Source organism: Vipera ursinii (assembly GCF_947247035.1).
Source record: "Vipera ursinii genome assembly, chromosome: 7".
Taxonomy (NCBI): Eukaryota; Metazoa; Chordata; class Lepidosauria; order Squamata; family Viperidae; genus Vipera; species Vipera ursinii.
The window spans coordinates 66,258,581-66,283,040 of record NC_139521.1 but is presented as its reverse complement, the minus strand read 5'-3'; the positions used below and the strand labels follow the sequence as shown (position 1 = coordinate 66,283,040).

The 24,460-nt window shown below is 40.7% G+C and overlaps 1 protein-coding gene across 3 annotated transcripts in view; it reads right to left on the bottom strand.

Moving 5' to 3' along the window:
• The window catches only part of MAPK10 (mitogen-activated protein kinase 10), a gene marked incomplete at both ends in the record, with an annotated part of 110,504 nt that overhangs the window by 50,905 nt on the left and 35,139 nt on the right, over positions 1-24,460 (bottom strand). For all 3 annotated transcript variants that reach the window (XM_083367565.1, XM_083367566.1, XM_083367567.1), the window contains 4 exons: positions 729-894; positions 1,826-1,964; positions 2,766-2,824; positions 6,225-6,354. In XM_083367565.1, coding sequence (XP_083223691.1) covers positions 729-894; positions 1,826-1,964; positions 2,766-2,824; positions 6,225-6,354 — 494 coding nt within the window. The remainder of the gene's footprint in view (positions 1-728; positions 895-1,825; positions 1,965-2,765; positions 2,825-6,224; positions 6,355-24,460) is intronic.

Here is a 24,460-nt window from a genome sequence, read left to right as displayed (position 1 = left end):
GCTTAGCAGCTAACAGGAAGTTAACCATCTCAGCTGCTGAAGATCTCAGCTGCTGACAACATTGTGCGCACATTTGGATACAGTACTTAATGTATGTAAAAGGGCTACATACAGTGGTGGGATTCAGCCGGTTCGCACCACTTTGGCAGAACCGGTAGCTATTTTTTTTGTTGCCCATGGCCCTCAACTGACTTCCAGAAGTGGCATCCACACAGAGAACCGGTTGTTCACATATTTGAATCCCACCACTGGCTATCTCTCTCTCTCTCTAAATTAGCTCTTTATATCTCAGGCATATATTGTATATTGTATAGCATTAAAACAATGTCTTGGGTGGCATCCAATGTTATTTCTTAATTGCCTGGTGATCTGTACCCTACTCTTTATCTTTAGTAACTCTTCTTGTAGTAATTTAGCAGAGAATTCAATGAACCTCTTATTTCTACTCTCAAAATGACAACTAAGATGGCCAGTGATTATGGCTTTTAATACTAGACTTGCAAATTTTCCCCTACAGTCTGTTGAATCTAGACTGATGGTATTGCAATCCTTTATTTGTTTAGATGGCAAGGTTGGTTTTTTCCCCCTCGTATTGGCTTCATCAAATGACATTTGCAGAGTCTGGTCCTATCCAGAACTGGTTTTCTTCTCCCTTCCCTCCACTTCCCAGACAATTGACAGTCCTTACTTTTCTCTGTCTCAATTTTCTCCTCATTTATATATCCTACCATTCTCCTTGTAGCCCATTCCAAGGATGACTTCTGGTGCTCTGTAATAACGTGTGACCACATAGGGTGTCATCATGAAGCTAGTGCCTGCGGTCCTGGCCAGTCCAAAATCCAGGATCTTCAACGTACAGTCTGATTTTACTACAATATTACTTGGTTTTAAATCCTGAAAGAGACACAAGAGAGAGAAAGGAAAAGGTATTAAGCCTTACACCCACAATATCTTTGATTTTTGTCTATTGTGGAGGACGAATGTGAAATGAAAGACCCAAGAGGATCTACAGCTGACTGAAAATTATTTATTGGTGAACAAAGAAAGGTAGTAGGTATTTTAGGGGTGGCCAAAAGTTTGATGACCACACAAGGACCTCATTTAACATTTTTTTTTTGGGGGGGGGCAACTGAGATAATCAATAAATGGCCAATTATGCAACGAAGTGGTTGTGTTTTTGTCATAATTCCTTATTGGGACCAGGTAGAGGCTCAGGAAGATGACATTAATGGAAATATGCAAGATCCATTATTTAGGCAAAGGGGGCTGAAACGCTTCTTAAAATCTGAGAAATGAGACAATGTTTGGAAGCAGATCAGGGGGATGACTTCCAGATTCACTGGAATGTAAGAAAGGGGTGGAGGTATAGCTCAATGAAATTTGCAAGGTTCTGTTCAACCAATTTTAAAAATATAGTTTTAATCTTCCTGTGGAGTTAATTTCTTGATTCGGTCTCACAGACCAGGATTTTCTCTCACTGATTTTTAAGAGGACTTTTTGTGGTCCCCCCCCTCGCCTTTGTTCCTAAAACAATAGGACTTGTACAGAGACTTTTTTCCCCGCATGTTTTCTATCTCAAATGGCAGAAAACCTTGCCAGTATAAGCAACTAGAGTTAGAGTTCAGGGATGCAAAAAATGAATTTAGGGTTCCATGTGAACCACCCCTTGGGCTTTGAAATCTATATTGCTGTTCATTCTAGTGTGTCTGGCTAAGGATCAGAGTACAATAAAAGCTTGAGATGGGCATGCCCATGAATGATGAATGCATTTCATTCTTGTAGGAAAACTGTTCTTACTTTTGTGGAGAGAGAGAGGCCAACTTACTCTGTGAATGATTCCTGCAGAGTGAAGGTGCTTGATACCACACAGCATCTGATAGAGCAGGTAAGACATTCGCTCATGATCTAACTCCATTTGAATCACCTGACACAAATTGGCATCCATCAACTCCATTACTAAATAACTAAATAAAAGAACAAAGTCATATCATCATTCCTTGGCATCTGTGAGACGATTCCAGCGTAGCATTCCAAGTTTGAAATTTGGTAGATTTTAGAATAACTACTTATTCAAAATATTTGGGAGAGGAATTGATTGCCCAGCCAAGATTTGCCTTCTCTCATAAGACACAAAGTGAAGACAATAAATAATTGTATAGATTACTCAGATTTCATTCCAATCAAGATTTGATTATGTGCCAAGCAACAGAAAATTATGCTTTATAGAAATATTAATATTTTTCTGTCAGATAATTTTAGAGCATGGGTTATCATAATTCTAATGAAAGAGTTTCCTGATTATTCTACTCTTGCTCTTTTAAAGTGAGATGACTTATGGATGAATTGCCATTTTTTTTCAAAATCCTGCATATCTCAGGAAATTCAGAAGGCAGTGCCATCACAAAGCAATTAAATCAAATTCCTAGAAGCTGTGGAATATGTATGCATCCTGTATTCATTTTCTTCCTCATTCTCTGTAACTCATTGTACATTTGCTCAGCTGTTTCTGTTAGGATTCTCAATGGCTGTTTTCTATTTTTCTATTCCTACATCAAGGTGTAAATTGATTTCTGAAACACCCAAAGTAATAGAAGGATAGAATCTGCAAAACTCAAGATTACCTTGAGGGTCTCCTTAAGCAGTTTCTAAGAAAGAGCAGCTTTTTACATTTTCTTATTCTTAGCTCTGACTTTTCCTTGCAAGATAACAAAGCAATTTCTATCCTTTCCTCATAGCAAAGTTTTTCTCTTGACTGCATTACTTACACATCCTGGAACTCCTCCAGAGATTTCTGTGGTGTAAAGACATTTAATAAACTGATAATCTGAAACACAACAAGAGACAAAAGAATAATTAAATATTAGTAGTTGAACAGGTTAACCCAGACTGCCTCACTGTTTTCTTCCTAGCTAAGAGTTCTGTGACTACATTTTCAGCTTCACTGGAAGGACAGGTAAAATTTGCGAAACCATGAAACATCTCTGAAATTTTAAAGATGGATCAGAAGCTTAGAGGAAACAGAGAACTTTTGAGAAATGGCAGCTTGCCTTTTAAAACAAAAGGGTCATTGCTAAACTATTGACTTCTACTGCAGTTACTAATTTAGCTGCCACTATAAATTGGATTTTGCTGTTACTGCCACTTTTGAATTCCTATGTTTAGCTAGGATGTATCTAGAAAAATTGAAGAATGTACCCAACAAATGTAAATTTAAAGCCTAAATCTGCAGGGGTGTATCTTTCAATTTTCCTGTCAGCCAAATTTGTTGTCAGAGAGGTCTTAAAAGTTATCATTAGCAGCTGATATTAAAGATTGGATGCTATGGATATGTGACAATTTGTTTCTTCCACTGTCAAGTTACATTTGGGGATGAGGTTGATAAAGTGCTAATAGTAGGCTGTACAACTATAGAGTGAAATTGAGATTCAGGTACTTAAATGACACCACAAGCTCAAACTAGAAAACTTGACAGCAGTTCAGAAAATAAAATCCATAGAATTATGTTTATTTTACTTTTGTTCTTCTCCCTTAAGACTTCTAATTTTGATATCCTGATTATATATATTCCCCCTTCTGTCCTGGTATTTAATTTCTATTTCAACTGGACAGATGTTTAGTTGTGATTCTTTCAATTAATTGTTTACAGGGCTCCTGATTTAGGCTTTGGGACGAAGAGTTTATGGGCCATTTTCTAAATTGGACAGATTTACTTTCATTAAAACTGATCCCCTCTCTCCTTTGGCAGATATTTTTAATGTGGCCATATGAAAATGGAATTTCTCTTCAATAATGTGTGAGTGTGCTACAATACTGTCATGTATTAATTTAGACATGTTAGTTATGTTTTGTTCTGTTGCTACTGGTCAATAGAGCCCTGAAAGATGCACACTGATTTTTCATAGGCAGTATTTTCTCACAGGGGGACTGGCAGCCTGTTACTGAAGCAAAAAAAAAACCCACTTAAAAACTGAACGGTTTTGAAGAAAGATTCCTCGTCCAGAAAAAATGGAATGAAAGATAGAGGAGGTATAATGGCTAGAAAACCAAAAGGAATTATATAGAGCATTGAATGTTGAAATATAATTATTTTTCCAATATGCCCAGGTCAAGACATCTAAAGTGGACCAAGGAGGCTGTTGATGGACAAATCATCCTGCACCAATGGCATCCATGAAAGATGGATTTGGGGGGTGGGAGAGAGAGAAAAAATTCTTCCAGAGAGAGAAAGCCACCAGTATGGATAGCCCATTACTTGTCTCTAAGAAGGAAGGGAATTTAGACACAGAAACGGCCATGAATTTACATTTAGTCAACACTGTAGGTTGCATGCCTACGGAGTAGAAAAGTAGGAAATTTTAAAATGCTTAGCCTAGCCAGAATTAAACCTTTAGTTCAGGTTGAAAGAAGAAATATTGAAGAAAGAAATTTGACCTATCTAGCTATAAATAAATCTCAATTCCAGTGCTTGCATACCAAAATGGAAATGAAAAAAAAACTTGCTTTTCTATGTTAAATACATAGGGGGAAAAATGTAAGCGGAGTCATCTATGCTTGGATTAAAACCCATGAAGCCACAAATGCATATGACAACCTCTTTTTCTAGAATGCTCTAGAACAGAGTGCTGTTTGGACCTTCCAATAGGAAGTTGTCCTAACTGGCAACTTCCCTAGTTAGCAAGGTGAAGAACAGAAGCTGAATCAAAAGGAATCACATTTCAGATTTGAGGCAGGTAAAGTTTACTTTCAAAATCCGAAGTCAATCTGATAAATTGGATTTTGAATTCGAATGGTAACATTTACAATTGCTTAGGATGATGGGTGTACAATACGTTTTTTTCCTGTATGCTATATCTTGGGCCAGTAATTTTACAATGAAAATAGCAACATGGCCCACGAGCAAGAAAAGTATTAGGGATATGCATGCTTTAGAAACAATTTGGAAGAACCACTTTGGACCTTATGCAAGCATAGCATCTCTCTGCAGTTTATGAAGGCAGGCACATTTTTTTCCTATGAACCAAAGAGTGCCTTAAAGATTTGATTAATTCTTCCTCAAAAAAAAAAGTTTTTGCCAACATTAATGTAGATAGGTACTCTGTTCATGTGTACACAGGGTATGAAGCATTTCTTCCAAATGGTTTTCCAATTACACAGGGCCCTAAAACTGCCTCTTGACACTAGCTTGATAGAACCTAGAACATGGGTTAATAGGGTTAGAAGGGACCTTGGAGATCTTCTAGTCCAACACCTTGCTCTAGCTGAAGACCCTATATCATTCCAGACAAATGACTGTCCAGTTTCTTCTTGAAAACCTCTAGTGATGGAGCACAACTTCTGGAGGTAAGATACACCGATTAATTGCTGCCACTGTCAGAAAAATTCTCCTTAGTTCTAGGTTGAATCTCTCTTTAGTGATCTTCCACCTGTGACTTCTTGTCCTGTCCTCAGGAACTTTGGAGACTAGGTTGTCTTCCTCTTCTTTACGACAGCCTTCAAGGACTGGAAGATAGCTATCACATCTCCCCTATTCCTTCTCTTTGTCAGGCCAGACATACCTGGTTCCCTGAATCATTCATTGCTTTTAAATTTTGTAAAGGAAAGAGTTAAGGAGAATGGTTCAAATGCTTTGTGACCCAATTGAAGACAGGATGTATTTCACAGGTGTTTTACTTGTCATGAATAACTTTTGTCCTTAGTATTGATCCTGATTCTATTCAGTTGCTCTCCCTAGGAAGAAGGCAAGGGCAAACCACTTCCGAAAACATTGCCCAGAAAACTGCAGGGACTAATTCAGGCAGTCACCAGCAGTCAACATAGGTTTTTCATTCTTCTCTAGAGAACTTCCATTAACTTTAAACGGGAAGGAATCTCCATAAGAAAAGCATAATCGAATATGCTGTTCCATGGCTGTACTGTAATACATTTTCTTCTTGCCACAAAGAAAGTGTGTGTGTGGTGCCCTTTCCTAGACATCTGCTTTGGGAAGGGAATAAAGCATCTGTGATCAACATCTGTATTTCAGCATTCTGTCCAAATCTACGTGTTTGTTAATAGAATATTTCAAAAAAAATATCATTTGCTGGCACACACGCCCTATCGGATTTTGCATTTAAAATAACGAAGGTTATACAGTCAACTTTGCAGCAACGTGTTAGCATAATCTTTTTCACTTAGCAGTGTGAACTATGCAGGCTTCTGAGGCCTTTCAGCAAAGGAATACTTACATTTTTGTGATTCACACACTTCATAAGAACTAGCTCCCTATAAGCCCGCTTAGCATGTGTCTGATTTTGAAATGGCCTGCTGAGCTTCTTGATAGCTACATTTCTGTCCAGTACAGCATCATATGCAGCACTAAAATAAGAAAAGAAAAAGAAAATGACAATAGAAGAGCCTATTAATTTGTAGCATTCCCATTCAAATATCAGTCATTGCCTGAGTTTTATTCACTTCCAATATTTTTTTTTCAAAAGAAAAGAAATAGAATTTTGCATTTCTTCAATAGTTCTACTTTCCTTCCAAGACTTATCCCAATTTATTTGAATAAATATGCATCAATACAGCTTAGAAAAAGACAGCTAGTGACTACAATTGAGGCTGGCAACTCAGTTGTTGAGCCAAGCTAAGTGAAAAGAGGTGTTAGGTGGGCAGAAGCTATGGCGAGTGATGGGAACTCACCCTGCCACACAGTGCTAGGCAGTGCTTTTTTTGTAAAAGAAAAAGGTGCTGGAACTCACACGTCATACAACCCGCCTTGCCTACCCTACAAGGTTACATCCAAAAAAGGTGCCGGAACTCCGTTCCTGGCATTCTATAACAAAAAAAGCCCTGGTGCTAGGACTCGAACCACTGGAGCAAAGACTATCTCCAGCATCATTAAGTTCAGTGGCTTAATGATGCTGGAGATGATCTTTGCTCCAGCGGTTGGAGTCCTAGCACTGTGTGGCAGGGTGAGCTCCGATCACTCACCTCAGCTTCTGCCCACCTAGCAGTTTGAAAACATGTTATGTGCAAGTAGATAAATAGATACTACTTCAGTGGGGAGATGAGTTGGTGTTCTGTGCAGCCAGTCAGATTCCTGCTGGCTCTGAACCTTCCTGTTTGGGACTCCCGTTTGTGAGGCGGCTCTGGCGGAAGGAAAGGGGCCTTGGATGACACTGCATGAAGAGCCGCTCATCTTTCTTTCTGGTGTGAATCTAGTTCACCCTCTTGTGGCACATCTTGAGAAGCACGCCAGCGTGTACCTGACAGAGCTGGTAAACAGGCAGCCAAACTATTACTCTGCAATAGCACTGTAGTCTCCTGGCTAATGTAACAGTGCCATATGCTAATAATAATAAGCGAAAAACCACACGATCCACACCGTGCGTACAATTTTATTTCAGCTATCATTTATTTTACTGCATCAGAAGTCTGGGACTTGAAAGAACTAGGTGAGTCCAAACAGCAAGTAAGATTTCTGAAACTCAGCTCAAGAGGAAGCCAGGTACTTGCCTGTCTTTTTGAATGCTTACCTTGGCAGTGGGATGATTACCAAAAAGAGAATTGATGTTTATATTCACAGTTACTGGAGAGATGTGCATTGATTGACAGAGGTTGTGAAGGACATAGGTTACTTTTTCATCACTGTCATAACTGTGAACAGGCACTGTCCAAGGCAGTCACTAAATGAGGACTACCTGCATGCTTAGTAATTATTTATCCTGTCCATTAATTGAACTCAATTTATTCCAATGTAATTTAATTTATAATGTATATAGTCTCACTGATCCATATTCTTATCTATATTAATCTACAAACTCTGGCCAAACTCTGATCTGAACTGGATTCATTCGTGGAATAAAGAATATAGTCTATCTCTATTCACTCCTTCCAACCTATAAAAGGAATTCATCCTTTTATTCTGGGAATTGAAATCTGATAAAGTTAGAGGGCAATAGATCAAGAAAGGCTGCTGAGCATTCCTAATAGCAATACTGAACAACAAATAAATATATTTTTAGAAAATGTCTTATTTATTTGACTTGTTTGCAGTTCACTCGCCTAGAGGCTACTCTTATTAGTATTAATAGTACTCTTAAACTACTAATTAGTACTATTAGGGTACTATTATAAAACTAATAACCAAAACTAAAATGCCTCTTCCTTTAATGCTATTTCTAACTTCATCTAATAATAGTATCACTCGGTTAAACTGCTTTTGCACAGTTTCAGGAAATGCATGGACAAATCTGAAATTTTATGTTTAAAAAATGGAATTACAGTAGTAAGTTCAGAACATTGACCATCACCACCACCAAATAATAATAATAACAGAATGAGGATAAAGACTTATTTATCTAGAAGGATTTACTTAACTAGAAAATCACAGCTGGTTGATTTATTTCTTACCTTTTCACAGAAATAATGTTGAAAAGAGCATATCACCTATGTTTAATAATGTATTTATGCCAGGAAAAACTGGGGGAGGGGCGAGAGAGCAATAAGAATTCCCAGTTCTATTTATTAAAAGAAAGTGCCATTTGGAAAGGGAGACTGCAAGAAACTTATGTCTCCATCCCCAGCTTGTAAGATAGTAGACTGGTAGACACTTCAATCTATATTTCAGAGGTGTAATCATCATACATTTCAGCAGCATAATAATCCACTATTGTTAGTGACTTTTAACCTCAATTCCCACAGGAGATATTCAAGCTTTCCTTTTCTCCTTGGAAAAGGAGAAGCTCATTTTCCAGAATTCCCTTTAGTCTCCTTAAAACTGTGACAATATAAAGGTTCAATAATTTGGCAGGGAAAGAAAAAAGCCTCTAGAGAATCTAGCACTTATTGGCTCTCTTGTTCTGTTGATGTGTGGCTAACATTCTTCATGAATGTTGCATCTGAGGCACAAGAAATAAGGGTAAACAAGACCCTCCACATGGCCCTCTCCTCATATCAGCTTGTTTCAATCAAAAGCAGCCATGCCAAAGGCTGGGAACTGCAGATCAACAACAAGCAGCACAGGCACACTGAATTCTCTGACCTTTTCTATCAAAATTGAATATTTCAATCATGGAGAACACCATAATTTCAAGCAAAGGTTGCAGCCATTTTCCCAGATAGATATCTCTTAAAGATGCATAATACAGTGCTCTGGGCTTAAATAAATCAAATGTAATAGAGCTGTAGCACATCTCCCCACCTACTATTCATTTCCAGTTGTAATGAAAAAACAAAATTTATTAATTCAGCAATGGAGCAAAGATTTTATTTGTTCATCCTCAAGGCCACATTTTTTTTAAAGCAGGAAAAGCTAAAAGAAAGATGTATGCCATCAACAAGCAGAGGATTGAGCTCTTCTTTCTGTGTCAAATATATTTTCAAGGTCAAAATAGTTTCAGTAGTAACAATTCCATGGAGTTTATTCTTACATACAAACACCTTATTTACCTACCTAATGCATAGGAAACAGGGTGCTACAAGTCTTATTCTCCACTCCTCCCAACAGCTTATCTTCTAGTAATTTACGACATAAAATACAGCCTTATATTAGCCTAGGCTAGTTTCGTTTCTTTTGCCAGAATTAAAGACAAAAGTCTTTGCATTATCTATGTCAGGCTCAAGGAAGTCAGGCTAAAGAATGACAGGAGGAGTTACTTCAGCAAGTTATTTTCTTTACTGCTGCTCACTTATACACAGGAATCTTGCCAGACTAAAGCACAAATCTGCATAGCTATTAGATATACCTGTGATAGGCTAGGGTCTGCCTTCTCTCTCTTCCTGCACACCAAGTTTCCAAGCTGATTTGCCTCTTTGGGTGGTTAAGAGGTAAGATAGATAGATAGATAGATAGATAGATAGATAGATAGATAGATAGATAGATAGATAGATAGATAGATAGATGATAGATAGATAGATAGATAGATAGATAGATAGATAGATAGATAGATAGATAGATAGGTGGGTGGGTGGGTGGGTGGGTGGGTGGGTGGGTGGGTGGGTGGGTGGGTGGATGGATAGATAGATAGATAGATAGATAGATAGATAGATAGATAGATAGATAGATAGATAGATAGATAGATAGATGGGTGGGTGGGTGGGTGGGTGGGTGGGTGGGTGGGTGGGTGGGTGGGTGGGTGGGTGGGGTGGGTGGGTGGGTAGGTAGATAGATAGATAGATAGATAGATAGATAGATAGATAGATAGATAGATAGATAGATAGATAGATAGATAGATAGATAGGTGGGTGGGTGGGTGGGTGGGTGGGTGGGTGGGTGGGTGGGTGGGTGGGTGGGTGGATGGATGGATGGATAGATAGATAGATAGATAGATAGATAGATAGATAGATAGATAGATAGATAGATAGATAGATAGATAGGCAGGCAGGCAGGCAGGCAGGCAGGCAGGCAGGCAGGCAGGCAGGCAGGCAGGCAGGCAGACAGACAGACAGACAGACAGACAGACAGACAGACAGATAGATAGATAGATAGATAGATAGATTCTGTACCTCAGTACTTGTTGGTAATTTGTTCCAGAAAATGTGATGAATATTAAAACCAACAGGTACCGAGAAAACCACATGATTTTTGGCCAGAAGAAATAGTGTGGCACAAAGCAGCCAACATCAGCAAGTTCTTCCTTGTGTGTCCACTACCAGAAGAAAGATGAGTGCCGGGACAAGGTTTCTGCTTCAAAACCCGTCAAATACCGAATTCAACGGGTTTTAAGCAATCAAGTGCCAAGGTAGGACTATGCTATGTTCCACCACCATTTGCTACTGTTTCTTTTCACTGGACACGCTAGGGGACCATCAACTTTCTGGCTTCAGAGCCAGTGCTCTGCCATGAACATCGGTCATTCCCCGTGACCTCTTCCTCCCCACACAAGCATTTTCACACACACTGTAAAACAAGAAAGTAAATTTAAGCAATTGAAAAGCACTCAGCTGCAAGTAGGTAAACCACTGACAGGCTTAAGACTGGGGTGTTCCTGCACAGCTCACTTTTGGCATGCTAGCATTACTTCTTTTTGGACATCTTGACTCTTTCTCACTGATTTATGTTGCTTCTGCTGCAGTTGGTGTGAAAGCTACCAGGGAAATCTTCTGCCCAACACCCTCAGATGCCTGCTGTGTAACGACATGTCTTAAAGCAAGTATCAGAAATCAAATGACAATGGTAATAGAAAATCAGTAGGGACCCATAATGAAAACTGGCATCTCCCGCTGGCAACCTATTCTCCCTCCTAGTATTTAGATAGAAATGCACACATAAACATGCCTTAATTTTGGAGATTATTTTTTGTCTGATTCTTTCCTCTTCAGACCATCTGTTAGATTGATAGTCTAATTTAGCAAAAATTTTTTTTATATACCAAAATTCAGAAGATAAATTTATGAAGGCTATAGGGCATCAAATTCTTTCATGAAGACAATCCTTTATGTACACTCTTCGGCCCAAATTCTTAGCCCTCAAACCCCACTGTAACAATACAGTCCCAAATGCCCCTATATATGAGGTGTAAAATACACAGCGGCACTTAAAGATTTGTCCACCCTGAATAAAATATCAAGCCTGACATAAATGCATTTCTCTCCTTTGTTTCTCCTCTTTTTATCTCTGTTTCCATGCCCACTGTTTTCCCTTAGTTATTTACCTATGTTATGTTTTAAAATGTAAGCTCCAACTAGTATGGACTACTACATTTTTGTAACATACTGATTAAAGAAAGGAAGATATTCTTTAACTTAATTCACTTAATTCACTGATCAGGGTTGATGGAATAATCTGCCTTTACACAGGTTGTCTCAAAGATGCTTCCTATTTCTGAAAAAGCAACTGGACTGATTTTTTGAGGAGGAAGAAGAAAAAGACATTTCATTTCCTATCAGTGAAACATCTTCCTCAAAAAAAAAAATCAGACCAGTTGCCTTTCAAAAATAAAAAGCAACTATGTCCTGGATGACTGAGAATCTTCATAGATGCTTTACATAGGTTATATTTTAAAGTTAGCAAAGCAAAATTATTTATTATTGCTCTGTCCCCTTGTTTTGGCTTTCATTCATTCAATAATAATAATAAGGGAGCGTGCCAGTACAAAATACAGATTGCCAATAAGCTTAGATTTTCACTTAGGTAATATATGAACTTGGGTGCAATATGAGATATGGTCTCTACCCCAATGGTGGGATTCAAGTATGTGAACAACCAGTTCTCTGTGTGGATGCCACTTCCGGAAGTCCATTCTGGGCCTGGGCTTCAAAAAATTAGCTACCGGTTCTGCCAAAGTGGTGCGAACCAGTTAAATCCCGCCACTGCACTCCCCTGTATATACGTAGTAGCAGATTGGCTCTGCTTGCCAGTGGGCTGAGTGAACTGGAGGCCAAACCATGGTGATTTTTGTAGCTATCACAGTTACCACATGCAAGAATGATGAATGGCTAAACATTTGTGGTACAGGTAGTCCTTGACGTACAACCACAATTGAGCCCAAGATTTCTGTTGCTAAGCAAGACAGTGGTTAAATGAAATTTGCCCCATTTTTACAACTTTTCTTGCCACAGTTGTTAAGTACATCACTGCAGTTGTTAAGTTAGTAAGTTAGCAAGCCCCTTCGCCACGACAAGGCAGTAATCCATGAAGGGGTTAAAAAAATACAAGAATTCTAAGTCAGCTATAGTTTTATCACAAAAGCTATAACTTAACTTCAATAGTTACAGTTTTAAAAAAAATACTGGTTTAACATCAATCAGTTGTGGCCGGAGTGTATTAAAATAAACAAAACAGTAAAAATCAATTTTAATGGCCCAGTTTAATTGGAAGAAATATTGCTTTTAACTAAACACATAAATTGCTAAAGCCAAAACAAATGAACTATGAACAAGAGTATTGTATCATCATATGTACATATCTAAGTCATATCATTCATACATTACATTTAATTATAATAAATTCATTAGATTGTGCTTAAAGTTGTATGATCATGGTGTATGAGTTGTGCAAACCATGTTAACTTTATTCATTCAATATATTATAGTTAAACTGAAGGTCAGCATGATGTGTGAATCAGTGCTGTCTCAGTCTGGATATTAGTTGTCTTTAATGACCTGCAAAGAGCTGATTTCAACTGGCAGGAAATAAATCATCTGAGTTATGATTGTTTTAAGAAACAAATGTTCCAGGAATCAAAATAAATGCTTTGGGAGGCAAACAGAGAAGATACAACATAATTTGCAATCCAACCCAGATGAGAAGATTTATTTCCTGCCTTTATTATTTTGATAAATAGCTCGAGGTGGCTAACATACCTAACACAGATGGTCCTCGACTTACGACCACAATTGAGCTCAACATTTCTGTTTTTAAGTGAGACAGTTGTTAAGTGAATTTTGACCCATTTATGACCTTTCTTGCCACAGTTGTTAAGTGAATCACTGCACTTGTTAATAACACGGTTGTTAAATGTATCTGGTTTCCTCTTTGACTTTGCTTATCAGAAGGCCATAAAAGGTGATCACATGATCCCAGGACAATGCAACCGTCTCAGATATGAGCCAGTTCCCAAGGGTCTGAATTTTGGTCACGTGACCATGGGGATGCCACAAGGGTCGTTAAGTGTGAAAAACAGTCAGTTTTTTCAGTGCCATTGTAACTTCAAATGGTCACTAAATGAACTGCTGTAAGTCGAGGACTACCTGTATTTCTTTCTCCTCCTATTTGCACCTCAACAACAACCCTGTGGGGTGAGTTTTTGTTTTGCTTGTCTTCCTGGATAATATTGAAGGGGACAGGGTTGTGCCTTTTCAAGGGAAAGAAATTTCACAAAGAAATTTCACATATACAGGCATAGACTATGTTTGAGATGAAAGTTACCTCAGAGAATATCCACCTTAGCATGGCAACGAAAAGGAGAATGCGGTAACCCTGTTTTACGTATCAAACAGCCTAAAGCAAAAGCACTCCATAAATTTGCCAAATTTAAATATGAATAATGTGACATAAGCAAGGGCATACTTCAGAGAGGTGAGATGAGAAAACCAGAGAGAGAAAATATAAATCTGCCTTCTTCAACATGAAGCCCTCCAGATATGAGACTTGGCTCAAAATCTTGAGAGGAAAACTTGAAAAAGAATGCTTAAAATTAAAAGGGGAGCACAAAGAGGGGAAAAAAATCTTACTTGTTTAGCTGTTATCATTACTTAACATTAGCGAATTCTTAAATGATTGATTTATTTCTAAGTTGTCATTACATACTAAAAATGGTATTTTGGCTGAATTCTTAAAGTGGTGGTAACCTAACTTCCCCTTTATTTTTCTATTTTAATTTCAAACAAGCAATAATTTTAAACCTCACCAGCACTGATAAGAGTCCAGACAAAAGTTTTACTTCATCTCAGGATGAAGAAGACCCCTCTTATTTTGAAATATTAGGCAAAACCTTTGGCTTCAAAAACAAGGATGTAGGACCAACGAAATGTCTGTAGGGACATGATAAGCTTCAACTGTTGAAGATAAGACAGCTATTCATTTGATGAAAAGCCTACTGGGAGCAATTTAAATTGCAATGAGTTCCTTAGAGAAAGATCAGTATATAGATATATGAAACCAACCAACCAATTTTCTCTCTAGGATCTGTGACAGCAGAGACATAATCTCATCCCAGACATTGCTTCTGTATAGTTTACTGGGAAAAAAAGGTGTTTAAATGCATCTGCATTCTTCACAACCATGTGTTTTGTTATTGTATTCAGGTATCCAGATTACAAAAGTGTAGAATTGTGAAATTCTGCTAAGGAGTACTGCCAACATTCAAAGGTTTCTTTTCAACTCAAAAGACCTCAGATATTTTGTCTGGATAGGACCTTCTTGGGATGTTTCCTTTAGGGATGCACCTTTTAGTGGATTTATTCATTAGAATGATCAATGAAAAATGTTTGGTGGACCTCGTGGATTTTGAAGAAAGAGATTTCAAATGAATTATATTTAATAAAAACATCAAATTGTGAGCAACTACCTTAGAAGATGGATTTCATATCTTAATTCCACCCAAATTCCTTTTGTTATATATATATTATATATTATATATATATTACATATATCTAAATTTTATATATATATATATATATATATATATATATATATATATATATATATATATATATATATATATATATATAGTTAACATTTCACACACACACACACACACATATATGTTTTCTGAGGTTTTCGCGGGTGTTTGTATGTGGATCTTTGGTCATTCGGGTTTTTTCCTTTAATTCTACGCGGGGAAAAACCCGAATGACCAAAGATCCATATATATATACACCAATATCACAAGAAAATTAAATACACTTTTTTCACCAGCCTCTTCTTCAATCTGTATACAAGTGTACAGAATAATTATCAGGTGCAAAGAATCAAGAACCAGGATAGAGTTCAAAAGTACTGCAAGTTTACTTCACGCTATCTATACTCAAGGTGAATTGGTGCCAGATAGGAGTCAACTACTTCAAGAGGGCCTGAACTTAGGTCTCTTATGGGACCCCCATCCTTGGGCTCAGCCTGGTCATCTCCTACAATCATTTATTTAATGATTATCATTTAATCATATAATGGCATTCTGAAATATACTTAGGGATGAACACAGTGGAACTTAGAATGTACGTGTAAAATTTAAAGAGCTGAATAGAACAAACACAGTTTAATAGGACTGTGCTATGCATTTCATTCCATTTAGTAAAACCTGGTGACAATGCAGGACCGTGGTGGCGAACCTATGGCACACGTGCCACAGGTGGCACGCAGAGCCCTCTCTGTAGGCACATGCACCGTCACCCCAGTCCTAGGCCTTCAGCTGGGTTTTATAAAACCTTTTCACTTTAGGTCTCCATCGCTGTGTGGGGGGAAAAAGGTTCAATTAATCAATCAATTTCAACTTATCGTTGGGAAAAAAGATCTCGCAAAGTTGGAATTGATTGATTGAACTTTTTAGTCCCACTCAGTCTGCCATTACCCTGCAGCCACACCCACCCAATGGGCCACACCCACCCGGCACCTGATGATACATAAGTGGGTTTTGGGTTGCAGTTTGGGCACTCGGTCTCTAAAAGCTTAGCCATCACTGATCTAGGATTTAAAAAAAATCTTTTAAATTCTTTTGGTTTCCTTGGGTTCTGATGAAGGTTTTAGAGTTGCCAGATTCAAAGCCAAATATTCGCACACAAGCCAGTACATGCACTAAAACGGCACACCGCTTCTCCAAATGCCCATCTGTATCAATTAGCTTGCACAAGATGAAATTATAGAAATGTTTGGAGGTTTATTAAAATATGTAAAATTTCAAAGATAAAATATGGCCGGCAGGTTTTAGAACAGGCCAAGAAAAATTAGATGCGATCCATGTATAGAAAAGTTAGTTTATTTAGAAGTAAGGAATGCATGGAAGGAAAAGGCTGAACAAGAAACCGAAAGGCGTAGTCTAAAGAGGGTTAGCTGCAATCTTAAAAATGAGGCATTTCACTTTGCATTCTATGTATCTCTATAAGTGTCCTTGAGAATAGGAACCTGAACTGAGGAATAAAGAGTAAAGTAGGTTTTATCGCTATCACAGATTTATTCAAGCAAAGCCATTATAGAGTTGGGCAAAGTCTACCACCTAGCTAGCTATTTCTATTAGGAGGAGAGTCTGTGAGTATATTCTATCCAGGGGTCTTCAAACTTGGCCCTTTTATGACTTGTGGACTTCAACTCCCAGAATTCCTCAGCCAGTGTGCCTAGCTGAGGAATTCTGGGAGTTGAAGTCCACAAGTCATAAAAGGGCCAAGTTTGAAGACCCCTGTTCTATACTCTACAAATGTGTTCCTGGGATGAAAAGAAGGAAGTTACCTAAGAGAGCAATCTCAGCCTGAGTGAGAGACAAAGAAGGGAACACACGAGTGTTTCTATAATTATCTACATCACCCCTTGCAGTTAGTGGGTCATGAGATGCTTAGTCCCTGCACTAAAACCACATTTCTAACATGTCAGACTTATATAGGTCCAATTGCTAATATTTCTAGGAACTGGGTTTTCTAGTCTAGTGAAAAGAAGGACTGGGGGGTGTCATGATAGCAGTGTTCCAATATTTGAGGGGCTGCCCCAAAGAAGAGAGGTCAACTTATTGGATTGACCCAAGGGAAGAAGGTGCAGGTGGCAAAGTAAGCAAAAAAAACCTATCAAACTTTCCATCACCCACTACACTGAGAAAGGGGGAGCAGTAGGAGGAATTGTGAGGCCCCCTTTAAAGCAGTTCATTCTGAAGATGATTCCCTCAATAGAAACTATTAGGGGAAAAAGATGTGGATATGAGGGATCCTTGATGTTCTCTGAACTTGTTTGTTCTCTTGCAGATGTTTCATTTCCTAGCACTAGCACAGATGGCGTTACCTAGTTTGGATAATTTAATGTCTACAAGAAAACAACCAAGGTCAGAGAATACTAAGGACACCTCATTTCAACCCTGAGCTACAAATACTTCTCCTTTATTAAATGCACATGCATAGTAGTGAGTGATAAGGAATGTTCCATGAGAAAATAAATCTGGAGAAATGTATTTATCTGAAGAAATAAATCTTTTTTTTCTATTTGTTTTTCTTAATTCAAATAGAACAGATTAATCACCAAATAGGTTTTTGTATGGCATAACTCCCAGCTCCAGTGAATATCCATACTTCGAGCCAGCACATACATTGTTCCAATCCCTTGACACTAGTTGGATCAGGATTTCCAATCAAACCACCCTATTGGCTGGAATACAGCTGCAGCTGCTTCTTGGATTAAATGAACCCGTTTCTGACATTATTTATTTATTTGCTTATTTTTGGTAGTTTGCAAAGATTACAGGGTCTCTCCTGCAGCCTGAAAATAGAGCAAGTGATATCATTTCAGCAGTCATCACTATGCAATGGGATGGGAATGATAATATAACATTATCTTCAAATATAGGGACAATAAACTGCATTTGCTTCCATTGCCTACTTCTCCCTAGAAAGAGAGAGAGGAAAAAAAGCAGGGGAGGGGGACTGAAATGCTAAGTGTGTGTTACAATTGCATTTCTAAAATTCACCCTTTTATCTACTTCAAAAAATATTTAAAATATCTCTAGGTATCACTTAATGAAATCAGGAACAATTATTCCTTAGACTTTTTTTAACTTTTGGATCCAAATAATTAAAGTTACATTTTTGGCTAGTAAATTATCTCAAAGAATAATTTAATGTAGATGATGAGCTTTGCATAAGCATCACTTTTGGCACTGGGTATATACATGACATGGAAATTATTGCTGTTGCAAACCAATTATGGCTGTAAAATACAGATTTTTTTCCCCATAAGGGCTGTGATTAAGCATTTGGCTTTAGCATCTGGTATACATTTAATAACACCTTTTGACAGATATATCCTAAATTATATATCGGAATTAGTAAAAAGCTAGGCAAAATTCAAGCTGATTGAAAAAGATCCCAAGCTCTGAAGGCATCTTTGACAAATACACTGGGGGGGGGGGAATTGAAACTGAGTTAAAAGTTTTTGTGGTACTTTGGCAGGAAAAAAAAGTAGTTTTCATTATATCCAGGTAATGGTGGCAAATATTTCTAACCAACTAGAAGCTGCAGGAAAATGTTGCAACACATAAACATTGCTGTAAATGTTTGTAGCCAAGATGCTCCGGTCCTTTTTAACTGCCATCTTGTTTAACTGTGGTTGGTCATTTATGAAGCTAGACTTTTTTTGGTTACGGTAACTTGTTCTAGATCCATGGTGGCGAACCTATGGCACGCGTGCCACGGCACACAGAGACTTCTCTCTGGGCATGCGCGCCATCGCCCCAGTCCTACCCCTTCAGCTGGGTTTTATAAAATCTTTTCACTGTAGGCCTCCACCGCCATGTGCAAAAAAAAAAAGGTTCAATCAATCAATTTCAACTTCTTGCGGGGGAAAAAAAAGATCTTGCAAAGTTGGAATTGATTGATTGAACTTTTTAGTCTCACCCAGTCTGCCGTTCCCACTGCAGCCACGCCCACCCAATGGGCCACTCCCACCCAGCACCCGATGATACATACGTGGGTTTTGGGTTGCAGTTTGGGCACTCGGTCTCTAAAAGGTTTGCCATCACTGTTCTAGATGATATACCATTACCTAAGAAAGCTGATCCACCATCTAAGAGTGCTTCCAGACCTTACTATATCTCTGAATCTCCTGGTAGCAGTAGCTGGAAAACAATTCCATCTGGTGCATCAGCTCCAGAACTGGTTAGACCTAGCAGTGAGGATCCTTGTTTAGGTTATATCTTAGTAAACTATTGAAATGAATTGTATGAGAAGTTGGTCGAAGTATCCCAAAGGTGCTTTTCAAAAGGCAACTAGACTTTCTTTGTTTTTTAAATTGAAGATGCTTTCGCTTCTCATTCAAGAAGCATCTTCAGTTCTGAAGATGGGGAATAGAAGGATTTATATTCCTTGCAGTCACCTGGTCATTAGCACTCTTTCTGAGAATTGTTCAGGCCCTTTCTGGGTTTATCTGTGCCCTCAGGGTCACCTGAATCAGAGTGTAAATGGGTGTGGGACCTTCTTGGAACTGCTGAAAGGACTGTGTTGTAGATAGGAGACAGATGGTGTCACATCCCTCCTGCTCTGTTGAGAGAGGGCTGCTCAATTTTAACATAGATGTCTACAACACGGAACTTTCAGCAATTCCAAGAAGGTTCCACACCCATTTACACTCTGATTCTGGTGACCCTGAGGACACAGATAAACTTGCAAGTGGCCTCAATGACTCTCGGAGAGCTAACGACCAGATACTGCAAGGAATATAAATCCTTCCATTCACCACCCTTCAGTGAGCTTCTTGGATGAGAAGTGAAAGTCTTCAAAGAAAAAACAAAGATAGTCCAGTTGCCTTTTGAAAAACACCTCTGGGACAACCATGACCCATGTGTTATATATGTAAACAATTCTGTAATAGATAGGTATAGATGTTAACAGTTCTAATAATACGGCAGCAACAAAGGGTAGAAACTAAAAGCAGCCTGACAGCAGCGGGAACTTTGACAGCTGTCAAAGTTCCTCGCACCGCGCAGGCGCCACCACTGACAGCTCGCGGCTGTCAAAACACCGGACTACGAAGAAGCCTGAGCTGTCAAAGCGTCCACCGTACAGCGCAGGCGCAACCACTGACAGCTCGCGGCTGTCCAAACACCAAGACACGCGGAAGCCGGAGCTGTCAACAAAAGACGACGCGGATTGGTCCCTGCCTGACAGGGCGCCAAAATGAACAACGCTGATTGGTCCTCGCTACCAGCTGCCGGCTATAAAAGCCGGACAAGTTATTCTAAGTTTGCCTTGCTCTTAAATAAACCTGTTGTTATTAGCCTGTCGTCCCGAGTGGTCCTTCGGCTACTTCACTGGCGACGAGGGTGGGATCGCTCCGGAGCTGAAGTCACGGCCGAGGAAAGGAGTTCCTGGCAAGAGCTGTCACGGAAGTTTTAACTTCCATCGGAGCAACCCAGGACCGGACGACATGGCAAACTTCGGCCGTGTGAGGGAGTTTGATACTCGCCATCCCGAGAGATGGCAATCACACCTCGGCCAAGTCGAGGGATTCCTCCTCGTCAGTAAGATCACTGACGACCGAGCAAAGGCCGCCGCTCTGCTGTACATCAGCGGGCCCCCGGTGTACGATGCAGCCGTTGGGTTGTTCAGCCCAGTGCCCATCACTGAAGTCTCCTACGCGGACTTGGTGGACCAGCTGAGCAAATACTACATGCCGGCTCGATCAGAACTGTACTGGCGGGTGCAATTCGCACAAAAGAAACAACGGCAGGACGAGCCCGCCAACGAATTCATTGCCGGGGTCAGACACGCCGCTAGGAACTGCTGTTTTCCCGACCTGGAAGACCGCATCAGAGACCAGGTGGTGATCGGTCTGAGGGACGAGAAGCTACAGAAAAAACTGACGTCCAAACCCGACATGAACCTGGCCGAGCTGACCAGGGAAATCATGGCATACGAACACAGCCACAAGAAGAAACCGACCAACACGACCCCGGAGACCCCCGCGACCGTCTACCAGGAAAGCGCAGCCTTCAGCGACAGCGGAGAATCGGTGGATTTCACCGACGGAGAAGCCCTGCAGCGCCGAATGGAGCACCGACAGCCAAGAAGGGGAAAAACGTCGGACCGCCGGGGACCCAGGAACCCTCCACCGCCGCCGCCGCGTTACGAGCAACGAGCCGCCTGTGCCAGCTGCGGGGGCAATCATGCCCGAGGAAGCTGCCGCTTTAGGAACGCGAAATGCCACAATTGTGGGAAGACTGGCCACATCAAGCCGGTGTGCCGCAGCAAGGGCCGGGACAACATCAATGAGGTGGAGGCAAACCCCCCAGGTAGGCCAGCAGACCAGGCCAGCAGAAAACCCCACCCAGGGCCCCTGGTAGAGACAGTGGACAGAGTAAACAGCATAAGCTCCAAGGTTAAGGTCTGGGTCAGAATTCAGGGGGTGCCCTGCCACATGGAAGTAGATTCTGGGTCGGCAGTTTCCTTAATTTCTCTGACAACCTATCAGGAGATCTGTCAGAAGGGCCGGGGACAAATTCCCCTGAAACAAACTCAGGTACACCTAGCTGACTTCCAGAAAACCCCCATTCCGTTGGAAGGAAAAGCCAAGGTCGTAGTGCAGTACAAGGGGTTCAAGGGTCCCCTGGAGGTTTTAGTTACACCAGGGAACCGTACCAATTTGATAGGACTAAACTGGTTCAGCCCACTAGGTATCGCTTTAACGGGGGTTAACACCATCCTAACGCCCAGCCTAGAAGCCGTTTGCGATAAGTTCGCCGACGTTTTCGACGGCACTTTAGGGAAATACACGGGCCCCCCCATCTCCTTACAGCTAAACCCTGCAATCCAACCAGTTAAGATAAGAGCCAGGAGGGTACCTTTTGCCCTTAAGGAAAAAATCGAAAACGAACTTGATCGCCTCGTAGGACTAGGGGTACTGGAGCCAACAGAAGGGGGAACCTGGGAGACCCCTATCGTCACTCCAATCAAACCTAACGGGGAAGTAAGACTGTGCGCTGATTATAAAGCGACAGTCAACTTAGCCCTCAGCCCCCATGCCTACCCGGTGCCAGCGGTAAGGGACGTATTTGCTTCCATCCGCTCTGGCGCCCTTTTCGCCAAGCTTGATCTCACACAGGCGTATTTACAGCTGCCTGTCACTGAAGACACTGCGGAGGCCCAGACAATCGTCACCCACCGCGGTGCCTTTAAGGTAAAGAGGCTCCAATTTGGCATATCGGCGGCCCCGGGTATATTTCAGGGTATCATGGAGAAGACCCTGAAGGGAATACCCGGGGTCTGCCCCTATTTCGACGATGTTCTCATCGCCGGAGAAAACGAAGCAAACTTAGCTGACAGGCTGTCAGCTGTGCTGAGCCGGCTCAGAGAAGCCGGCCTCAAACTTAAGCGGGAAAAGTGCTCTATTGGAGTTACATCCACTGAATTCCTAGGGTACAAAATAGATAGCCAGGGCATTCACCCCACCTCAGAAAAACTGCAGGCTATTCAGACCGCACCCAGTCCCAGGAACAAACAAGAGCTGCAATCCTTTTTAGGATTGTTAAACTTTTACCATGCCTTCATCCCCCATAAGGCCACTATTGCGGAGCCTCTGCATAGACTCCTAGACAAGGGTACAACTTGGTCCTGGACCAAAGAGCATGAGAGTAGCTTCCAATCGTTAAAAAAGATTATCTGTCACAGTTCAACTATCACTCTTTTCAGGGAGGACACCCCAATATGCATCGCTTGCGATGCCTCTCCTTATGGGATCGGGGCTGTCTTAAGTCACATATTCAAGGACGGCACACAAAGACCCATAGCCTTCTATTCACGCACTCTAACCAAAGCTGAAAGAAACTATGCCCAAATTGACAGGGAAGCCCTAGCAATAGTAGCAGGGGTCAAAAAATTTCACGATTACCTATATGGAAGACCATTTACCATAATTACAGATCACAAACCCCTGCTAGGCATATTCACGTGGAATAAAACCACCCCACAAATACTCTCCCCGAGAATGCTAAGATGGTCAACCTTCTTAGCAGCCTATTCCTATCAACTAATACATAAACCAGGTAAAGAATTGGGACATGCTGACTGCCTCAGCAGACTGCCCATACAAACCAGGGACTCAGACCCAGCCCCAGCCAGCCAGATTTTAGCAATCTCCCAACTTCCAGAATGCCCCCTGACTGCAAACATCATAGCTAATAATTCTGCCAAAGATAAAATACTTGCCAGAATCCTCAAATGGGCCACAACAGGATGGCCAGCTCAAAATCCACAACCTCAATTCCAACCTTATTTTAACAGAAAAAATGAGATCTCAACACATAGAGGATGCCTGCTGTGGGGAAATAGGGTTATCATACCAGAGAAAAACATAGACCAAACATTACAAATTTTACACGAAGGACACCCTGGAATTGTAAAAATGAAGGCGATGGCTAGAAGTTATGTGTGGTGGCCGGGCATAGATAAACAAATAGAAAAGTATGTGGGGGGGTGTTATGCCTGTCAAGAGACCAGGAATGAACCACCCCAGGCTCCAATCCATAAATGGGAGACTACCAGAAACCCTTGGTCACGTATACATATAGATTTTGCTGGACCCATCCAAGGCCAAAGTTTCTTAATTGTAGTAGACAGCCACTCAAAATGGCTGGAAGTCACACCCCTTAGAAAAACAACGTCCCAAGCCACTATTCAAGCTTTACGAAAAATATTCGCTACCCACGGCCTACCTGACACCATAGTTTCTGACAACGGACCTCAATTCACTTCTCGTGAATTTCAGATCTTCGCTATGAAGAATTGTATTAGGCTGGTCACGTCGGCGCCGTTCCACCCATCGTCAAACGGAATGGCTGAAATTATGGTACGATCCACAAAAGAAGCATTAAAAAAATTTGTTAAAGGAAACTGGCAGAGGCGCCTCAGCCAGTTCCTCTTAGCACAACACACAACACCATGCTCCACGACCGGCAAATCACCGGCGGAATTAAGATGGGGGAGAAGGCTAATAACACGTCTGGACAGACTGCACCCGGACACGTATCCAGAAGAAAAACAACACCCCCACCCCGGCCGCACACTCACCCCAGGTCAATTGATTTGGGCACGATCATACACAGATAAAAACAAGTGGGTCCAAGGGACAGTAATAAAACAAACAGGGCCCATATCATACCTTATAGCTACGCAAGCACAGGGCAACATTCGCCGCCATATTGATCAGCTCAGACCCAGACAACCACCACACCATTCTGAGCAACCAACCAACGCCAGCATACAGCCCCCACCGGAAATGCTGCCTATCCCAAACCAGGAAGAAGAACACCAAAACGAAGATCCGGAACCAGACCAACCTCCACCCCTTCGCCGCTCG